The sequence below is a fragment of the Benincasa hispida genome, chromosome 4 (assembly GCF_009727055.1).
Source record: "Benincasa hispida cultivar B227 chromosome 4, ASM972705v1, whole genome shotgun sequence".
Lineage (NCBI taxonomy): Eukaryota > Viridiplantae > Streptophyta > Magnoliopsida > Cucurbitales > Cucurbitaceae > Benincasa > Benincasa hispida.
The window spans coordinates 11,504,241-11,520,637 of NC_052352.1; the positions used below are offsets into that span (position 1 = coordinate 11,504,241).

Here is a 16,397-nt window from a genome sequence, read left to right on the forward strand (position 1 = left end):
GTGCTCGCAAACATCCACCCAAGAAGAATCACCACAATATGGTGGGCGCATCCGGACAGAAGGACAATTAAGATCGATGGGAGAGAAAGCTGACAGCAGTCGGATCAAATTAAGTTGATAGCCGATAATGATCACAAAGTACATCCAGCCTTATCGGTGACAACTATCCGGCGCATCAGTCAGGAATTAAAGTTGTTCCATCTGTACAACCAGGAGAGATAAGCCACCTTTCACCTTTGATGTCCTATAAATACCAAGTGCATTCTTCAGAGAAGGGATTAAGCAGTTGATTACTTCATCACTTTACAAGTTCATATCTCTGTTCATAGTTTTCTTTGCCATTTCACGATAGAGCTAGAGAAGAGTGGTGACACCAGAGATCGTCCAAGGGAGCTCGAGAGAGAACCTTGGGGCGTAAGAGTAGAGAGCGGGTTGACTCTCGTGAAAGTGAGAATATCTTTAGAGCACAAGTAGAACAGTGTAACACCTGGTGGCAAGAAATTGCTCCAGGCTCTTTATTATACTTGCATTGTTATTCTGTACTTCATCTTTTATCTATTCAATGGAAGTTCTATTTCTACATCTGCTCACTCTCTTAATACGCATGAGTAGCTAAACTAGTTGAATGGGTTGAGAGAAACTAAGCTAACATGATCTAGGAAGTTCATTTCTTGCGATTGTCTTGTTTTATGTTGTGCAAAACATCCCTTTAGAGTTGCTCGAGAGAGAATCTAAAGAAAGAACCTAATGTCTCGAGAGAGCTAGGTTAGAATCTGACTTGAAAGAGCAAGATTAGGCCTGCATAAACAAGAAATAAGGACTTAGAGATAAGCTTTGTTTGTCAACTTGCATCACATGCATCCTAGGAATAGGAATGATATTATGTAGTCGCATATTTGTGTGAATGTCATGTTGTCATTGCATAAATAGAGATAAAGGTTTATGTGTAAACCCTATAGACTCATCGCATATTTATCGCATGTGTTCTAGCCTTAGAAGTCGTGGCATTCACGCCAAGAGGTGGTTTACTATTGGCATGAACCCAACCTAGGGAGTGTTAGCCAAAACCCTTCTCAACCCGTTCACCGTATATTCATCGTATTTTCCGTTTCCAACTCTTTTCGAACTCTACCACATTTATTATTATTTTCATTAACGCAACAACAAACCAATCACTTTATTTATTTTACTGGTTACTGTAAGTTTTCATAAAAATCTCTAACGCAACTATTTTCACAAGTCCTTGTGTTCGACCCTGGACTTACCAGGAAACTCAGAGGAATTTACACTTGAATTCCGCTGGGGAAACTTTAGTGCACAACGTAATTCCATCAACGCATATCATCCATTTTCCACACTTAATAAAATAACGCATCAATAGGCAATCCTCCTTATCGGGACACAAACGCCCTAAGCTTGCACCAAGGTTTGTTGGGCCATTCCAAGTAATTGACTGCATAAGAAAGACGGCGTACCGCATCGCCTTACCACCTGAGACCGGCATCCACCCTATTTTCCATGTATCCGTCTTGCGCAAAGCCACTGGCTATGACCTGCCGATGGTGCCTATTCCTTCAACATTGGCTGCTGACTTGTCCTTCATTACCCAACCAGCTGAATTGTTGGGATTACGCATATCCCCAACTAATAACTAGCAATTGGAAGTCCTAATTCGTTGGGAGAATGGTGACGCGGTCGATGCAACATGGGAGCTTCTGAGCATCATTAATGACCAATTTCCTGATTTTCACCTTGAAGACAAGGTGGTTTGTTGGGGGTGGGTAATGATAGCCTCAAGTAACAAAAGTATATGAGAGAAGAAGGAAGACTAAGGAGAGGTTAGGTAATGAGATAGGCAAAATGTAATGAAATAAATAAATGTGGGCCCTAAGAATATTGTTAGTTATGTGAGGAAGGAAGGGGGGTCCACAAGTGAGGGAGGAGAGTATTTGTAAGGCCATTGAGGCCATTGGAAGGTAGGAAATGATTTTGGTGTAACAATCTTTGTTATGGGATTGAGAGGAGAGGAAGGGAACTCTCGAACTCTCCCTTACTGTCAATAAAATAAGGGTAATTGGCCCAAGTTTAACAAAAACCCAATGAGAAAAAAAATCCTAGTGAAGGGAAAAGATTGTGGTAGGTAATGCCTTTGTAAATAAGTATGTCAAGTTATCTTTCAATGATGTCGCCATTTTTTTCAAGATCATGAGTGTAAGAAAAACTTTGGTGAAATATGCTTTGTTCCATCTCCTTTAATACATCATCCTTTGATTTAGGATATGCATGTTGTGTTGTCTTCCTATAATATTGTTGGAAGATGTTTATTAGAAGAGAAACATGCTTCACAAATGTGCTGAGTCATTGATCTTAGCGATACACATTCTCGACTAGTCCCGTGAATTGCAAGAATTTCAGTATGAATTGAGGAAGTAGCCGCTATGGTCTATTTCATTAATCGCCACGATACAATAGTTCTTCCACATGTGAATAGATAACCTGTTTAAGATCTAGCTTTGTGTGGATTAGATAAATACCTAGAATCTAGATAACCAACTAGATCAAAATTTTATTTATTTGTATAAAACAAACTCTTAACAATCGTTCTTCGAAGATAATGGAGTATATGCTTAATTTCGTTCTAATGTCTCTTTGTTGGAGAAGAAATATATCTTGCTAATAAATTTATTGAAAATGCAATATGTGGTCTTGTATTATAAGCAAGATACATAAGTGCACAAATTGCATTAAGATATGGTACTTCAGGACTAAGAAGTTTCTCATTATCATCTTGAGGTCGAAATATATCTTTCTTCACATCTAGTGAACAAACTTCCATTGGTATGTTCAATGGATGTGCTTTGTCCATATAAAATCTTTTCAAAACTTTTTCTGTATAAGTTGACTGATGAATAAATATCTCATTTACTAAATATTTAACTTGCAAACCCAGACAAAACTTGTTTTCCAAGATCTTTCATCTCAAATACTTTCTTAAGATATTTTATTACTTTGAAAGCTCTTCAGGGGTCCCAACTATATTTAAGTCATCAACATATACAGTTATAATAACAAATCCTGATTGTGATTTCTTTATAAAAACACATGAACATATTGGATTATTTTGATAACTTTCTTTCATACATGGTCAGACCAAATAAATATCTTAATGTAATTGCATCCACCATCAAAGAATACGTCTCCTCATAATCAATACCAGATCTTTGTGAAAAACTTTGTGTAACTAATCTTGCTTTATATCTTGTGACCTCATTATTTTCATTTCTTTGCCTCACAAATACCTATTTGTATCTCCCAGGTTTCCCACCTTCTGGTCTTCAGACTACCGGCCTAAAAGTCTAACGTTTTGAAAATAAGTTTAATTCTGTCTCGATTGCTTCTTTCCACTAAAGCCAATCTTTTCTATGTCGACATTCTTCAACAGATTTTGGTTCAAAATCCTCATTTTCAGCTATAATATCAAGAGTAACGTTAAACGTAAAAATGTTATCAATAACTACATGAGTTTAGTTTCATCTTTTTTCTATCATGACATAGTTTATTGAAATCTCATTATTATCTTTATATATTCCACCCTCCTCATTAGTCATGTCATGAATTCTTCATGGGTATTTATATCCTCAACCAAGTCTTATTAGCTTTTCTTTTTTTGAGGAATTTTATCTTTGGAACCCATTAGTCTACCACAATTGTGGCGTGTTCCAAACTCATTAGTGACATGACAACTTGTTGTGTTGGGATATCAATTTTCGGTAGAACATTTGCACCCGGTATATGTGACTTAGTTACTTTCTTTGCATCTGGTAACTGATTTGCTATATTTGTCAAATGAATTATCTTCTTAACTTCAAGTTCACATTGATCTGTAGATCTAAATGAGACAATAACAATGCATTTCATGTAATTTCTTTTTCTAACTTCTTAATTCCTCCCTTCAATGTTGGAAAATATGTCTCATTAAAATGACAATTAGCAAATCGTGCAGTAAATACATCACCTGTCAAGGGTACAAAATATTTAATAATTGATGGGGAATCATATCCAACATATATTCCTAACCTCCTTTGAGGATCCATCTTAGTACGTTGTGGTGGAACAATTGGAACATATACTGGACATCTAAAAATTCTCAGATCAGAAATATTTGGCTCATGGCTATAAGCTAATTGTAATGACGAGTGCTTATGATAAGCTTCTGGCCTAATGCGTACAAGTAGCGCTACATACAAAATAACATGTCCCCATACAGATGTAGGAAGCTTAACTCTCATAAGCAATGGTCTAGAAATTAACAACAAACGTTTTATGAACGATTCTGCTAAACCATTTTGTGTATGAACATGAGCTACAAGATGTTCAACATTTATCCCAATTGACATACAATAATTATCAAAATCTTGGGATGTAAATTCACCAACATTATCAAGACGAATGGTCTTAATTATATAATCAGGAAATTGTGCTCTTAACTTAATTATTTGAGCAAATAATCTTGCAAATGCAAGATTTCGACTTGATAAGAAGCACATTTTTGACCATCTACTGGATACGACTATTAATACCACAAAATATCTAAATGGTCCACTTGGTGGGTTAATAAGTCCATATATATCACCATTAATTCATTCTAAAAATGCATGGGATTCAATTTCCACTTTGGCTGGTGAAGGTCTAATTATTAATTTGCCTTGAGAGCAAACATCACATGGTAATTCATTAGATTGAAGAATCTTTGGCTCTTCAATGGATGTCCATTTGAATTTTTAATAATTTTTCTCATCATTATAGACCCTGGATGACCTAATCTGTCATGCCAAATTGTAAATATATATGAATTCATGAACTTTAGGTTCATTGTTGCATATTTTTTAATTACTCGTATATAATTATCATATAATCCAAAAAATAAAGTAGACAACTCTTCTAATATATGTTTTTCATTTGAGAAAGTAGATATAATATATAGATATTCCACATTATTCTTATTATCAGTTTCAATATGATAACCATTGCAACATATATCTTTAAAACTAAGTAGATTTCTCTTTGATTGGCTAAAGAATAATGCATTGTCAATTGTAAATTTTGTTCCTTTAGGAAAAATAATATTTGCATTTTCAAAGCCTTCAATTAGGTTTGTAGAACCTGATATCGTATTAACTTTTTCTTCCAGGATTGTCGGTTTGGAAAAATATTTTCTACTTGTAAATATTGTATGTGTAGTTGCACTGTCTACTGGACATAGTTTTTTACTCATTTTTTAGTCAATCAACACTTGAAAATGATCCAGGTTTCTTCATTAAAAGAAAATAATTACAACAGGGAAAACAACATTTAGAATATACAAAGGTTAAAATCTACTAAGAGAAGGAAAAAAAATATGGAGATGAATAAAAAAGCCAACATTAAGTCTAAATATTTACAAAGTCAAAGAAAACACTTGATGTTCCATCAATTCTGCCGATTTTCTCTTTAGGAGATTCAAAGAAGTCTGTCACATCCAAAATTGTCATATAGAATGGGTCAAATATGTCATTATCCTGGTATGCAAAATTTGCTCAACATTTTTCTCTTTTTCCTTCAGGGAGGGTTGATAGAGATCAACTAAGTGTTTTGACGTACGACAGGCACATGACCAATGCATAGTCATTCCGCGTCGGAAGCATTTATTTTCTACACTTTTTGAACGCTTATTTTATGGAGCTTTATGATCATCATTTTGTGTGGTTTTTTTGAAATTTGAATGATTAAAACGACCACCGTAAAAATAATAATTATTTCTTCCTCTGCCATGATCACGACCTCAACCACGATTATTAACATTTACAACATTCAGTTCAGTGAATGGTGTTGTTCCAGTTGATCGAGATTCATGATTTTTCATCTATAACTCATTATTTTGTTCGGCCATGAGGAGACATAAAATTAGTTCAGAATATTGTTTAAAAAATTTCTCTCGAGATTGCTGCTGCAAGAGCATATCAAGACATGAAATGTAGAAAATGTTTTCTCTAACATATCAACATCAATAATTTTCTCGCCGTATAATAACAGTTTCGAACTGATTTTAAATAACGCGGAGTTTTAATCACTTATTGATTTGAAATCTTGTAGCCTCAAGTGCATCCACTCATAACGAGCTTGAGGAAGAATACTTGTTTTCCGATGATCATATCTTTATGGCATCTAGGTGTATTTTGGCATAAAGCATTCATGACAAATAATTATTACCATTAAAATCAAATACTACAAATTCTAATTTTGTAAAATTTGTCATGGTAGATCACAAAATATTATATTTATATTAGAAATTTAATAGATATTAAATATGTAAAATAACATCAAATTTATTAATTATAATGAAGAGAAAAAAAAATCGACATATCTTTAAGACCTACCTTTAACAAGAAAAACGATAGGAGCTCGTGCTGATAACGTGTTGTGAACTTGAGGAGCACAATCGGAATACAGATACCAATGAAATATAATATAATATAATAATAAAATAAATAAATATTAAAATAAATTAACAAAATATAAAATAAGAAATTTCTCTAATTCTCTATTTTCTCCAATTTTCATGGACTTTGCTCAATATGTGTTCCAGAACCTACCAAATGTCACTATTTATAAACAATTTGACAAGTAGGAGGTGGAGGATTACATTGACACTAATAATATGCAATGTTGAGACACATGAACAAAAGTTTGAAAAATGAGGATATGACATATGGTCAATTGACACTAAACATGAACATCTAATAGGTATCTATTATCATAATATTTATAACAAATATAATATAAAAGTTATATCTCATTTTTAGGAGCACTAAAAACACGTGTAAGCTATCTAATTAAACACAAAAGAAAACAAGACATGGGCACATTTTGTTTTTGTTATGCATGTGAATACATCAATTTTTTTTGTATTTTAACATTTCTGTAAATGATTTCCATCCTGTTTTCTTTTTACTCCCTTGTTGGAATGGTTGCATTATAATTGTATCTTTAATTTGGTGTTTATAGTACAAGAAATTGCATTATATGACAAATACATTTTAAAAAATTAAAGTCATGATTTCAACTTTTCTGTAATTGTAGGTGTGACAATCATACAAAAATCAGATGACAATCATATAACAATCACATAGAAATTAGATAGCAATCAGATTTTCAGGTGGAAGTTTTTTTGACATGTTTGCAAAAAACCAAAACCTTAGGACACGCATCCAATTTTCAATTTTCTTTTTAATTAAAGTTGCAATTGTCCTAATCAATAAAGTCTTTAAATAATTTTTGAAACAAAGGCGAATTTTAAATACAACAAATATGGAAGTATAGAAAACAATATTTTGGAAATAGAGTCTTATAATGGCTAAGTTAGAAAAAGATCTAGGGCATCAAGCTAGGAATAACATTCCTAATCGATACAAAAATTTTAAAGTAAAATAAAATGTAAGACGATGAGTTTTTATGTCCAAGGTAGATAATATGAATATCATACAAGATCAATGATTATATACAACTTAGACTGCACCTAATCTTCATGCTACCCCTTTCTCTATTTAAAAAATAAAAGAATAAAAAAAATTATCCTTTTTTTTAAAGCGACATTATAGTATTATTGGTCAACTATCTAGCAAGACAAACATAGGTACAACAACACCTACAATAACAACATCTGAGTTATTCTCATCATATAATTGTGATAATTATGTGACTCAAAGGAATGTGAAGGATCTATCTAAGAATGTGGAGTGAAACATTAAGGGGTCATTTGGGATAAGGAGTTGGTTATTATAGTCCTAGGTCATTATAGTTGGGTTATAATAGTTTGTATTTGGAGTGTAGATTATTTTAGTTTGGGTTATAATAGTATATGTTTGAGGTGTAAATTATTTTAGTTTGAAAATAAAATAGTAAACATTGTAGCATAGAATAAAAAAATGATGAATGTAAAATATTAAAAACTGTAGCAAATAGTAAATACTAATAAATGAGCGTTTTGAAATAGTGTTGATTGTAGCTAATTGAGGAATACAAAATAGTATTTATTGTAGTAAGAGGTAGTTAATTATTATAGTCTTAAAATAGTTTTTACCTCAAACACATCTTGAATAAGTATTATTTTTTTTTAATACAATAAGTGTGATATAGAAATTTGTAGATTGTTTAAGGGTGATGATATGTGTCAATTAAGTATTTGATAATTGTTTTATGTACCCAATTTCATGTTATTTAACATAGATTTTGACTTTTTCTTTAATAAAAAAAATGACTAATAAATGGTCAAACTAAAAAAAGTGAAATGAAAATTCAAATAAACAGTGAAAAATAAAATAATATGATGACTGGAGGGATAATATCAGCCATTCATGCCCATCTACAACATCTACCAGGGTTATTTCAAATTAACAAGCGTCCATTTTATTTAAGCTCACTAGCTTTAGATATTTAAGATTTATTATTCTCGGTGAAAAAAGGATGAAAATATTTGGTCTCGTTTGATAATTATTTTATTTTTTATTTTTATTTTCGAAAATTAAGTATATATCATCCAATTTCTTATTATAATTTGCATCTTTAAGCATAATGATTGAATTTTTAGCCAAATTTCAAAAACAAAAAAAAAAAACTTTTTAAAAGTTACTTTTTTTTAGTTCTCAAAAATTGGTCTAGTTTTTTAAAACATTGATGAAAAGTAGATAACAAAAGAAGAAATTTGAATGTGAAAATAGTCTCATAGATTTAATTTTCAAAAATAAAAACAAAAAAAAAATGGTTACCAAACGAGACATTTCCTCTTTGTGATGGCATATACCTTAGTTAGATTAACTTCAAATTGACTTATGGTGTTCTTTTATTTATTAAATTAAAAAAATATTTTTTCCTTTATTTAAGAGTTCGTTCCTTCTCTTAAACGTTGTACGTCATCTTTTAACTTTTCATAAACATTTAAAAAATACTATTGAAAAAAATTTCTTTAGGACGTAAGATAAAAATTAGAGCCTAAAATAATCTAGTAGTGACATCAAATAAAATAAAATAATGGATTGTTTTTTCGTTCTAGGTTTTCCCGTACCATTCCATTACAAGTCACAATTCCCATATGATATTCGTTGAAATATTTATGAAAAAACAGTGTATAATATTTCAACTTTGAAAAGAAAGAATGTTTTTAAACAAAGGATAAAAGTTCACGAATATTTTTTATAATTTATTTTTCTTCCGAGTATATTACCTATCATAGCAAATATTATTCTGAGGAACATATTTTTTTTCCATAAAATATTCTGTGGAACATATTCATCTTCTAATAGAGTTTTTTTTTTTTTTTTTTTTTTTGCCCTTTTATAAAATGCAAAAATTCCAATTAAGAAAATAATTAATTGTATGAAAAAGAAAAAGTTATGCCCATCAAAAATAGAATTAGAGTCCAAAAAATACATAAAAGGACCGTCAATATTTGTGGTCTAAAGGATAATACAAGTCAGACAGGGTAGTGGCAACGGTGAGCGAGGCAAAGCAAAAATGTTGCCTCTAAGCCAAGCTCCGGCCGGCGTTCTACCGGCGAGAAGGTCCTCCCTCTCCACTCTTCCCTCTCTCAAATTCTCTAACCCTAATCCTTTTCGACGCTCTAAATTTATTCCTAGAAGAAATCCTGCGAAACCCCTTAATATCACTCTTTCCAAAGCCGAAGGAACCGTCGATTCGACGAAACAGGCTCTGTCCAACTCTTCAACTCCGCCTCCTTTCCCCACTGACCAAACGGTCTTCGTCGGCGATGAGAATGTTCCGTTGGAAGGTGTAATTCAGTTCGATAAGCCCAATACGTCTTCTCGTTTGAGCAAATGGGGGTAATTTTGACGATTCTGTTTATTGATATATTTATTATGAATTTTCTTATTGTTCTATGGTTTTGTGTTTCTTCAGCCGCGTGGCTCTGCTCGCTGGTGGAGATGTATTGGCCTTGCTTTTGTTCTCCTCAATTGGAAGATTCAGCCATGGTTTACCTGTTTTTGATTTCGAGACATTGCGCACGGCTGACCCTTTTATTGCTGGTATGCTTGTTTCTGTGCCATAATTTCAAGTTGAATCTTTGGTATTTTCTTTTTCCTCGATGAATCATTGATGCAGGATTATAATAGGTTGGTTTCTGAGTGCTTACTTTCTCGGAGGTTATGGGGAGGATGGTCGTGGTATTAATGGTTATTCCAAAGCTGTTATTGCCGCTTCTAAATCATGGGCTTTGGGAATTCCAGTAAGTTTATCAGCCTTAATTGTGTTTATTCTGTGCATCTTCGTTCTGAAATCGAAAGTTGAATTGGTTTTAGTTTGGTTACTAGACTGTAGCAGAATGAATTCTTGTTGTAGTTTGGAAAAGCCAGCTTCAACCCTTATCTGAATTCTGAATAAGGCCAGAACTTTTTGGTTTTGCCAATTACTTTTATCGGGGCAAAGACCACATTCCTTAAAAAATTTCCATGTTTGGTAGTTGGTACTTGGCTACTAGTACTGCTTTGGAAAAAGTTTAAAAGTACCTTCAGCTGCTTTGCTAGAAAAAAATTGTGGAGTGTTTTAAATTCAATTATAAAGTGCTTTAGAGAAACTAGAAGCACTTCAATATGTTTTGTGATAAAGTATTTGTAAAGTGTTTTTGCAAGCGATGGATCAGAAACATGAAGATGAGCATCAGTATAATTTATCATTATAAACTTTTTACTAAAATACTTGTGATTGAAGAACTTTTGTTGCACTTCCAAACATAGACTAGGACGAAAGCTTCGTTTGCTGAAAAATAATGGTTTCCCCCCATTTTTACAACTAAAGGCCAGAATTGGATTGTTCAGATGTAAATACCATTCGAACTAGGACCAGTCACAGTCACAAATAGATTCCTGTTTTTATTATTTTTATATATTCATTTGATCTTGGGTTGCCCTTATGAAGATGGATCCTAACTCATTACAGATAATAATTTTGTGATGCTTGTATCCTGATCATCATATAAATTCCGAAGTCTGGAATTACAGAGAAAATTTTGGAACTTATCACAGCAGGAAATATCACTATTTTCTTTGTTTTCCTACTGCAGCTAGGTCTACTTGTTCGGGCAGCAACGTCTGGCCATCTTCCGCCATATAATTTCATTGGAGTAACGATGGGCAGCACGGCTGTTTTGCTCATTGGATGGAGAGCAATGCTGTATAAAGTTTTTCCAGTCAATAACAGCAAGAACGATGTATATCGGCGTGGCAACCCATTTGAACTGTTTGAGGTGCAGAAGCTTCTTCACTATCAACATCCAAAATTTGCAATTTCTATTTATGCCATTCCTTACCACAAATGCTTCTTTGCAAACTGGTTATTTCTATCTTGAACTTTATATTTAACTGATCTCATGTGATGAGTGGATCATTACCACCGTTGAACTGCATCTCGATAAAAATGTTGATTGGCTTAGGATACAGTTGATATGACAATCTCCAAAAGTACTTCTCTGCTTTGTGACAATAAAACACAGCTGCACGGGCTTGGAAAAGATGCTTCATTTCCATTTTCTTCTGCAATATGTGCATTCTCATTTCACTTGTTTACCCTCAGTACTTTCTCATCCATGGCAATTGCTTTTGGTTACTTAATTCTAACAGAAATTATTTGGTGCAGTTGTTGACATCATTGGTGAGAAGATGGTGATGATGGGACAAACATCCCCCATTTGCTTGTATCATAAGTTTTTTCTTTAAAGGGACCTTATAAACTAACTGGTAAGAGTCCTACTTATAAGCAAAATGTGTATTTCTCTAATCCAAGTTTTGTTGATTAATGTATCCTCTGAACTAATCTGTTCCTGTGAGGAATGTTAGATAATCAATAGAAAGTTCCCTTTGTTGTCTAGTAATGTTTAGATTACTCAATTCTCTCGAGGATGAAGCAAACGAGGAAGGACGATAAGTTTGTCTGATAATCTTTTTTCTGCCTTCCATCTTTTGGGGTACAATCTCTCCTACACATGTACAAGTCATTTATGGTCTAAAAGTATAAATTCATGATTGAAAGGTAATGAGGGTGAAAAATGTAAATTATCAGTGAAATCATTTTTCTGCATCAGGCCTTTTGTTGGACTAATGGTGAATATAATTTTGGAGCACTTGTGAGAGTGACTTGGAATACTACTCCATGTTTGGGCTTTAGATTTTGACAAATGTGTGAATCACAACACATCTTATTTAGCTTTCATATAGCTTGACCACAAATTTTGCGTTTCGAATTGTTAGGTAGGGATTGATTTTATCTTTTTTTTGCTCACAACGTTTTTTTGCTCAAAATTTCGTAACCTCTTAAATCGGGTATACCTAAAACATAAATTTTGAAAGGAGGGAAATTAACTGATTTTTTTTTTTAAAAAAAAAAACATCCAAGTGTAATAAAAATCTAAATCATGAAAGGAAAAGAGGAAAATGTGAAAGTGACACAAGAACTCTAATGCAGAAGCGTCTATTTGGTTCCTTTGACACTGTCACAGATTCCTCTATCAGTCGTCTGAGCATCCTTGCCCTTACAACACTTTAGTATAAAAATATTCAGTAGGTAACTCCATTATTGGGATCAAGCTAAGCAATCACATAGAGTGAATGCTTGGGATTGGTGGGACATGCATATTGTAACTGTTTCAGGATGACCATTTAAGGGAATAATCTATCTCGCCTTAACTCGCATGTCTAGTGACCTAATGACACATCGTAAAAAAAAATATATGGGAGTGAACTTGTTGGTTCATGGTACTATGATATGCAAATGAACCGTCAATTTAGACATATTTAGTGGCTTGACGCATCGTCTAAACATGGAACTAGACCCATTGGTCCACTGTATCAAAATATACGAGGCGAGACGACGAATTTCCCTACTAGTCTAATATGCATCACATACATAATTCTCATTAGTGGTCCCATAGCACAAATCATAAAATAATACATAATTTCAACATACTCATAATCCACATAAATTTCAGGTATAAAAAAGAGTAACACATTCCAAATCATGCTTCTGAAATCCTTTTGCCCTGGCACAAAAGCACGGTAACAGTATCACTTATTTTGAATTTGATCCAAATAATTAATTTTCGTGGAAAGCCTTCAACCCGAAATTAATCCTAAAACATGAATCAAACTTAAAATTATCACTAAAGGTCTAAGTTCAACCACCAACGAAATAATTCCCAACAACTCCAAACAATTTTTACCCTCCATGTGGTGGTCCAAAAACACCAAAATCAAGCTCCAAGACCTGCTGGACAGCACCTCAATAACTACCAAAAACTTCAATCCAATCAAGAATTCGTCCAAACACCCACAACCCTTGCGGGGCAGTAGCTTGAAGTACCTCCAATCTTCAGCCTAAAACCCAGACACAATGGACGTTAGCTAACTAAAACCAAAACGTTAATGGCATTCGATATAATCTAAGAAACCACAAAAAAACAAAAAAAGAAAACCCCATTTTCTTACCAAACCTCAAGATTTCCGTCGACGACACAACACAGAGACGACGATGACGGATGGCAGAAAAGGCAGAGCAAATCCGCGCACGACAGCTGTTGGAGAATGCAACTAGGCGACAGTCGACGACGGACGCGGGGTTGGCATCAAAAGCTTAGCAGCAGACGACTGAGGCAGCGACTGGAGCTTCGATCTACAGTGGAAGACGCCGATGGAAGAAATCCAGACAGAAGAGCGATAGAGAGAGGCTGCATGGGTCTCACAAAAAAGAACTCTTTTTTTTTATTATTTTTACTTTCATACTTTACGAGTGGAAATTTGTATGGATGACACATTTTTTGGGTTCAAAATGTCAAATGACTCATTTTTTAAAAATAATATCAATGGACCATCTGCTAACATTATCGTCATACCAGATTACAGAAATGTCTTACCTCTTTATCTTGTTACCCTTTTACTAAGAACCAAAACTAAACTAAAACTTTTCCACTACCGTCTTCAGTGCCGATTGTGTCTTAAACTAATCGGTAATGAGAATAGGGTGGGTCATTCTGAGGTTTATAAATATTGTGAACCTATGGTTTTTTTGTTTGTTTGTTTTGGTTTTTGATGTATTCTGGAGTTAAAGACGAGTAGAAAAAGAGAATGTGAATGAGATAAATGAGAGTGAAATTGATGATAGCGATACTAGAGAGAGTGACATTAGAGAGAGCAATACTCATGAGAGCGATACCAGAGAGAACGAGACTAGCGAGACAATGTCTAGAGAAAATCTTTCTCTTCAAAAGGGAGAGAGAGTGAGAGAGAGCGATGAATGTAGCCAATTGATCTTTGCTCTCGAAAGCTAATTGTTATTAAGTTATACTTTAGCTAAGCAATTAATACAACAATTTTTTAACCACTAATTCTAATTTTAATTAACAAACATTTCTTGAATTAGTATTTCTTTCATCTGCACATCCATTGCTCTCTCTTTCTCTATCTCGCTCTCTCTTTCTTTCTCTCTCTCTCACCTCTCTCCATTTCTCTCTCTCTTTCTCTCTCTCTTGGTCTCTCTCCTTTTCGAAGAGAAAGATTTTCTTTAGACATTGTCTCTCTAGTCTCGCTCTCTCTGGTATCGCTCTCATTGTTGTTGCTCTCTTTAGTATCGCTCTCGCTGATTTTACTCTCACTTATCTCACTCACATTCTCTCTTTCTACTCGTCTTCAACCTCAGAACACATCAAAAACCAAAAAAACAAACAAAAAAACCATAGGTTCACAATATTTCTAAACCCCAGAACGACTTACCCTATCCCTATTACCGATCAGTTTAAGACACAATCGGCACAGATTGAATTCACTTACCGATCAGACTCAATTTGTCGCGCGACAATGGAAGAGTTTTAGTTTAGTTTTGGTTTTCAATAAAAGGGTAAGAAGACAAATAGGTGAGGGCATTTACGTAATCTGGTATGGCAATGATGTCATTAGAGGGTCAATTGACATTATTCTTTAAAAATAGGTCATTTGACAATTTAAGCCCAAAAAATGAGTCATCCATACAATTTTCCCTTTACGAGGCATCCTTTACATATATATATATATATATATATATATATATATAATATATATATATATATATATATATATATATATAATATTTCCCCTCCTTTCCTCTTTCCAATTAAACTTAAATATCTCAAATTAATTTGATTTGTCTCCCAAAAATTAATCCAGAACTTTAAATTCCAAATTCACGCATAACTTATCCAATTTTAGAAAATTAAATTCCAATTCCCCAAATCTTTTATCTTCTACAATTTAAATCCCACACTTAACTTAAAAAACAATTTCCAAAATCTCCTCCAAAAATCAAATAGATTTCATCTAATCGAATTCAAATTCAATTTTTTTAAAACATTAACACTTAACTTAAATTGAATCTTAATCCAATAATTCATTTTAGTCCAAAAAACTCTCAAAATAACATCCAAGTAATTTAAGATAATTAAATTATAATTCACCTAAAATTTTGGGATATCATATTCTTCCCTCCTTAAGAAAAACTTTTTGTGTTGAAAGTTCTAATCCTGGAAAAGCTTTGGGTACTAAGTCTCATCTCGTCCTCTTCGTTCTCATGTAGTATCCTCGAACTATGTTTTATCATCAAACTTTTACTATCTCTCCATATTGCACAATACTTTCACTTCCTTGCAAGATATTTGAATAGTTTTCTCCTCATAAACTTAAGTTTTCATTCATTCCATGGCTCAAAATCCATCACATGAGACGGATCTGTTACATACTTCCTCAACATGGAGACATAAAAACATTATGATTACAGGGAGACGGTGGCAATGCTAACTAGTAATGCCACAGGGTTAGTTCGCTCCAAGACCTCGAATGGTCCAATGAAATGAGGACTTAGCTTCCTTTTCTACCAAACCTCAGAACACCTTCATAGGTGCTACTTTCAAAAACAGATTCCAATTCTTTACCGGCAATAACTTTTATGTCTGCTTTGAGCTATTTGTTATACATAGTATAATCTTCTGCATTGCCTCATTTGTAGTCTGCACTAACTCAATGTCCCAACAATTTTTCATTCACCAACCTCATCCCAGTAGAGATAGGAGATCTGCAACCCTTCCCATACAGGACTTAAATTGCGACATGCTAATAGTAAGCTTGATAACTATTATTATAAGCAAACTCTATCAGATGCAAGTGAAGAGTCCCAACTCTCAAAATACATCAATGCACAAGCGCGTAACATATCCTTCAATGTTTACCCATCTATCTGTAGGTGAAAAGCTGTGCTGAAATTCAACCTAGTACCTCTAATGCCTGTCTGGAGATTCTCTTCTCCAAAACTAGATGTGAAACAAGGGTCTC

At 33.5% G+C, this 16,397-nt stretch overlaps 1 protein-coding gene across 1 annotated transcript; it reads left to right on the plus strand.

Moving 5' to 3' along the window:
* The first annotated feature begins 9,471 nt into the window (after positions 1–9,471).
* LOC120074958 lies at positions 9,472–12,004 on the plus strand. Its single transcript, XM_039028069.1, has 5 exons — positions 9,472–9,875; positions 9,952–10,079; positions 10,167–10,279; positions 11,114–11,296; positions 11,686–12,004. Exons 1-5 carry the CDS (start codon positions 9,550–9,552, stop codon positions 11,713–11,715), a joined length of 780 nt encoding a protein of 259 aa, XP_038883997.1. The 5' UTR covers positions 9,472–9,549; the 3' UTR covers positions 11,716–12,004.
* The last annotated feature ends 4,393 nt before the right edge of the window (positions 12,005–16,397 follow it).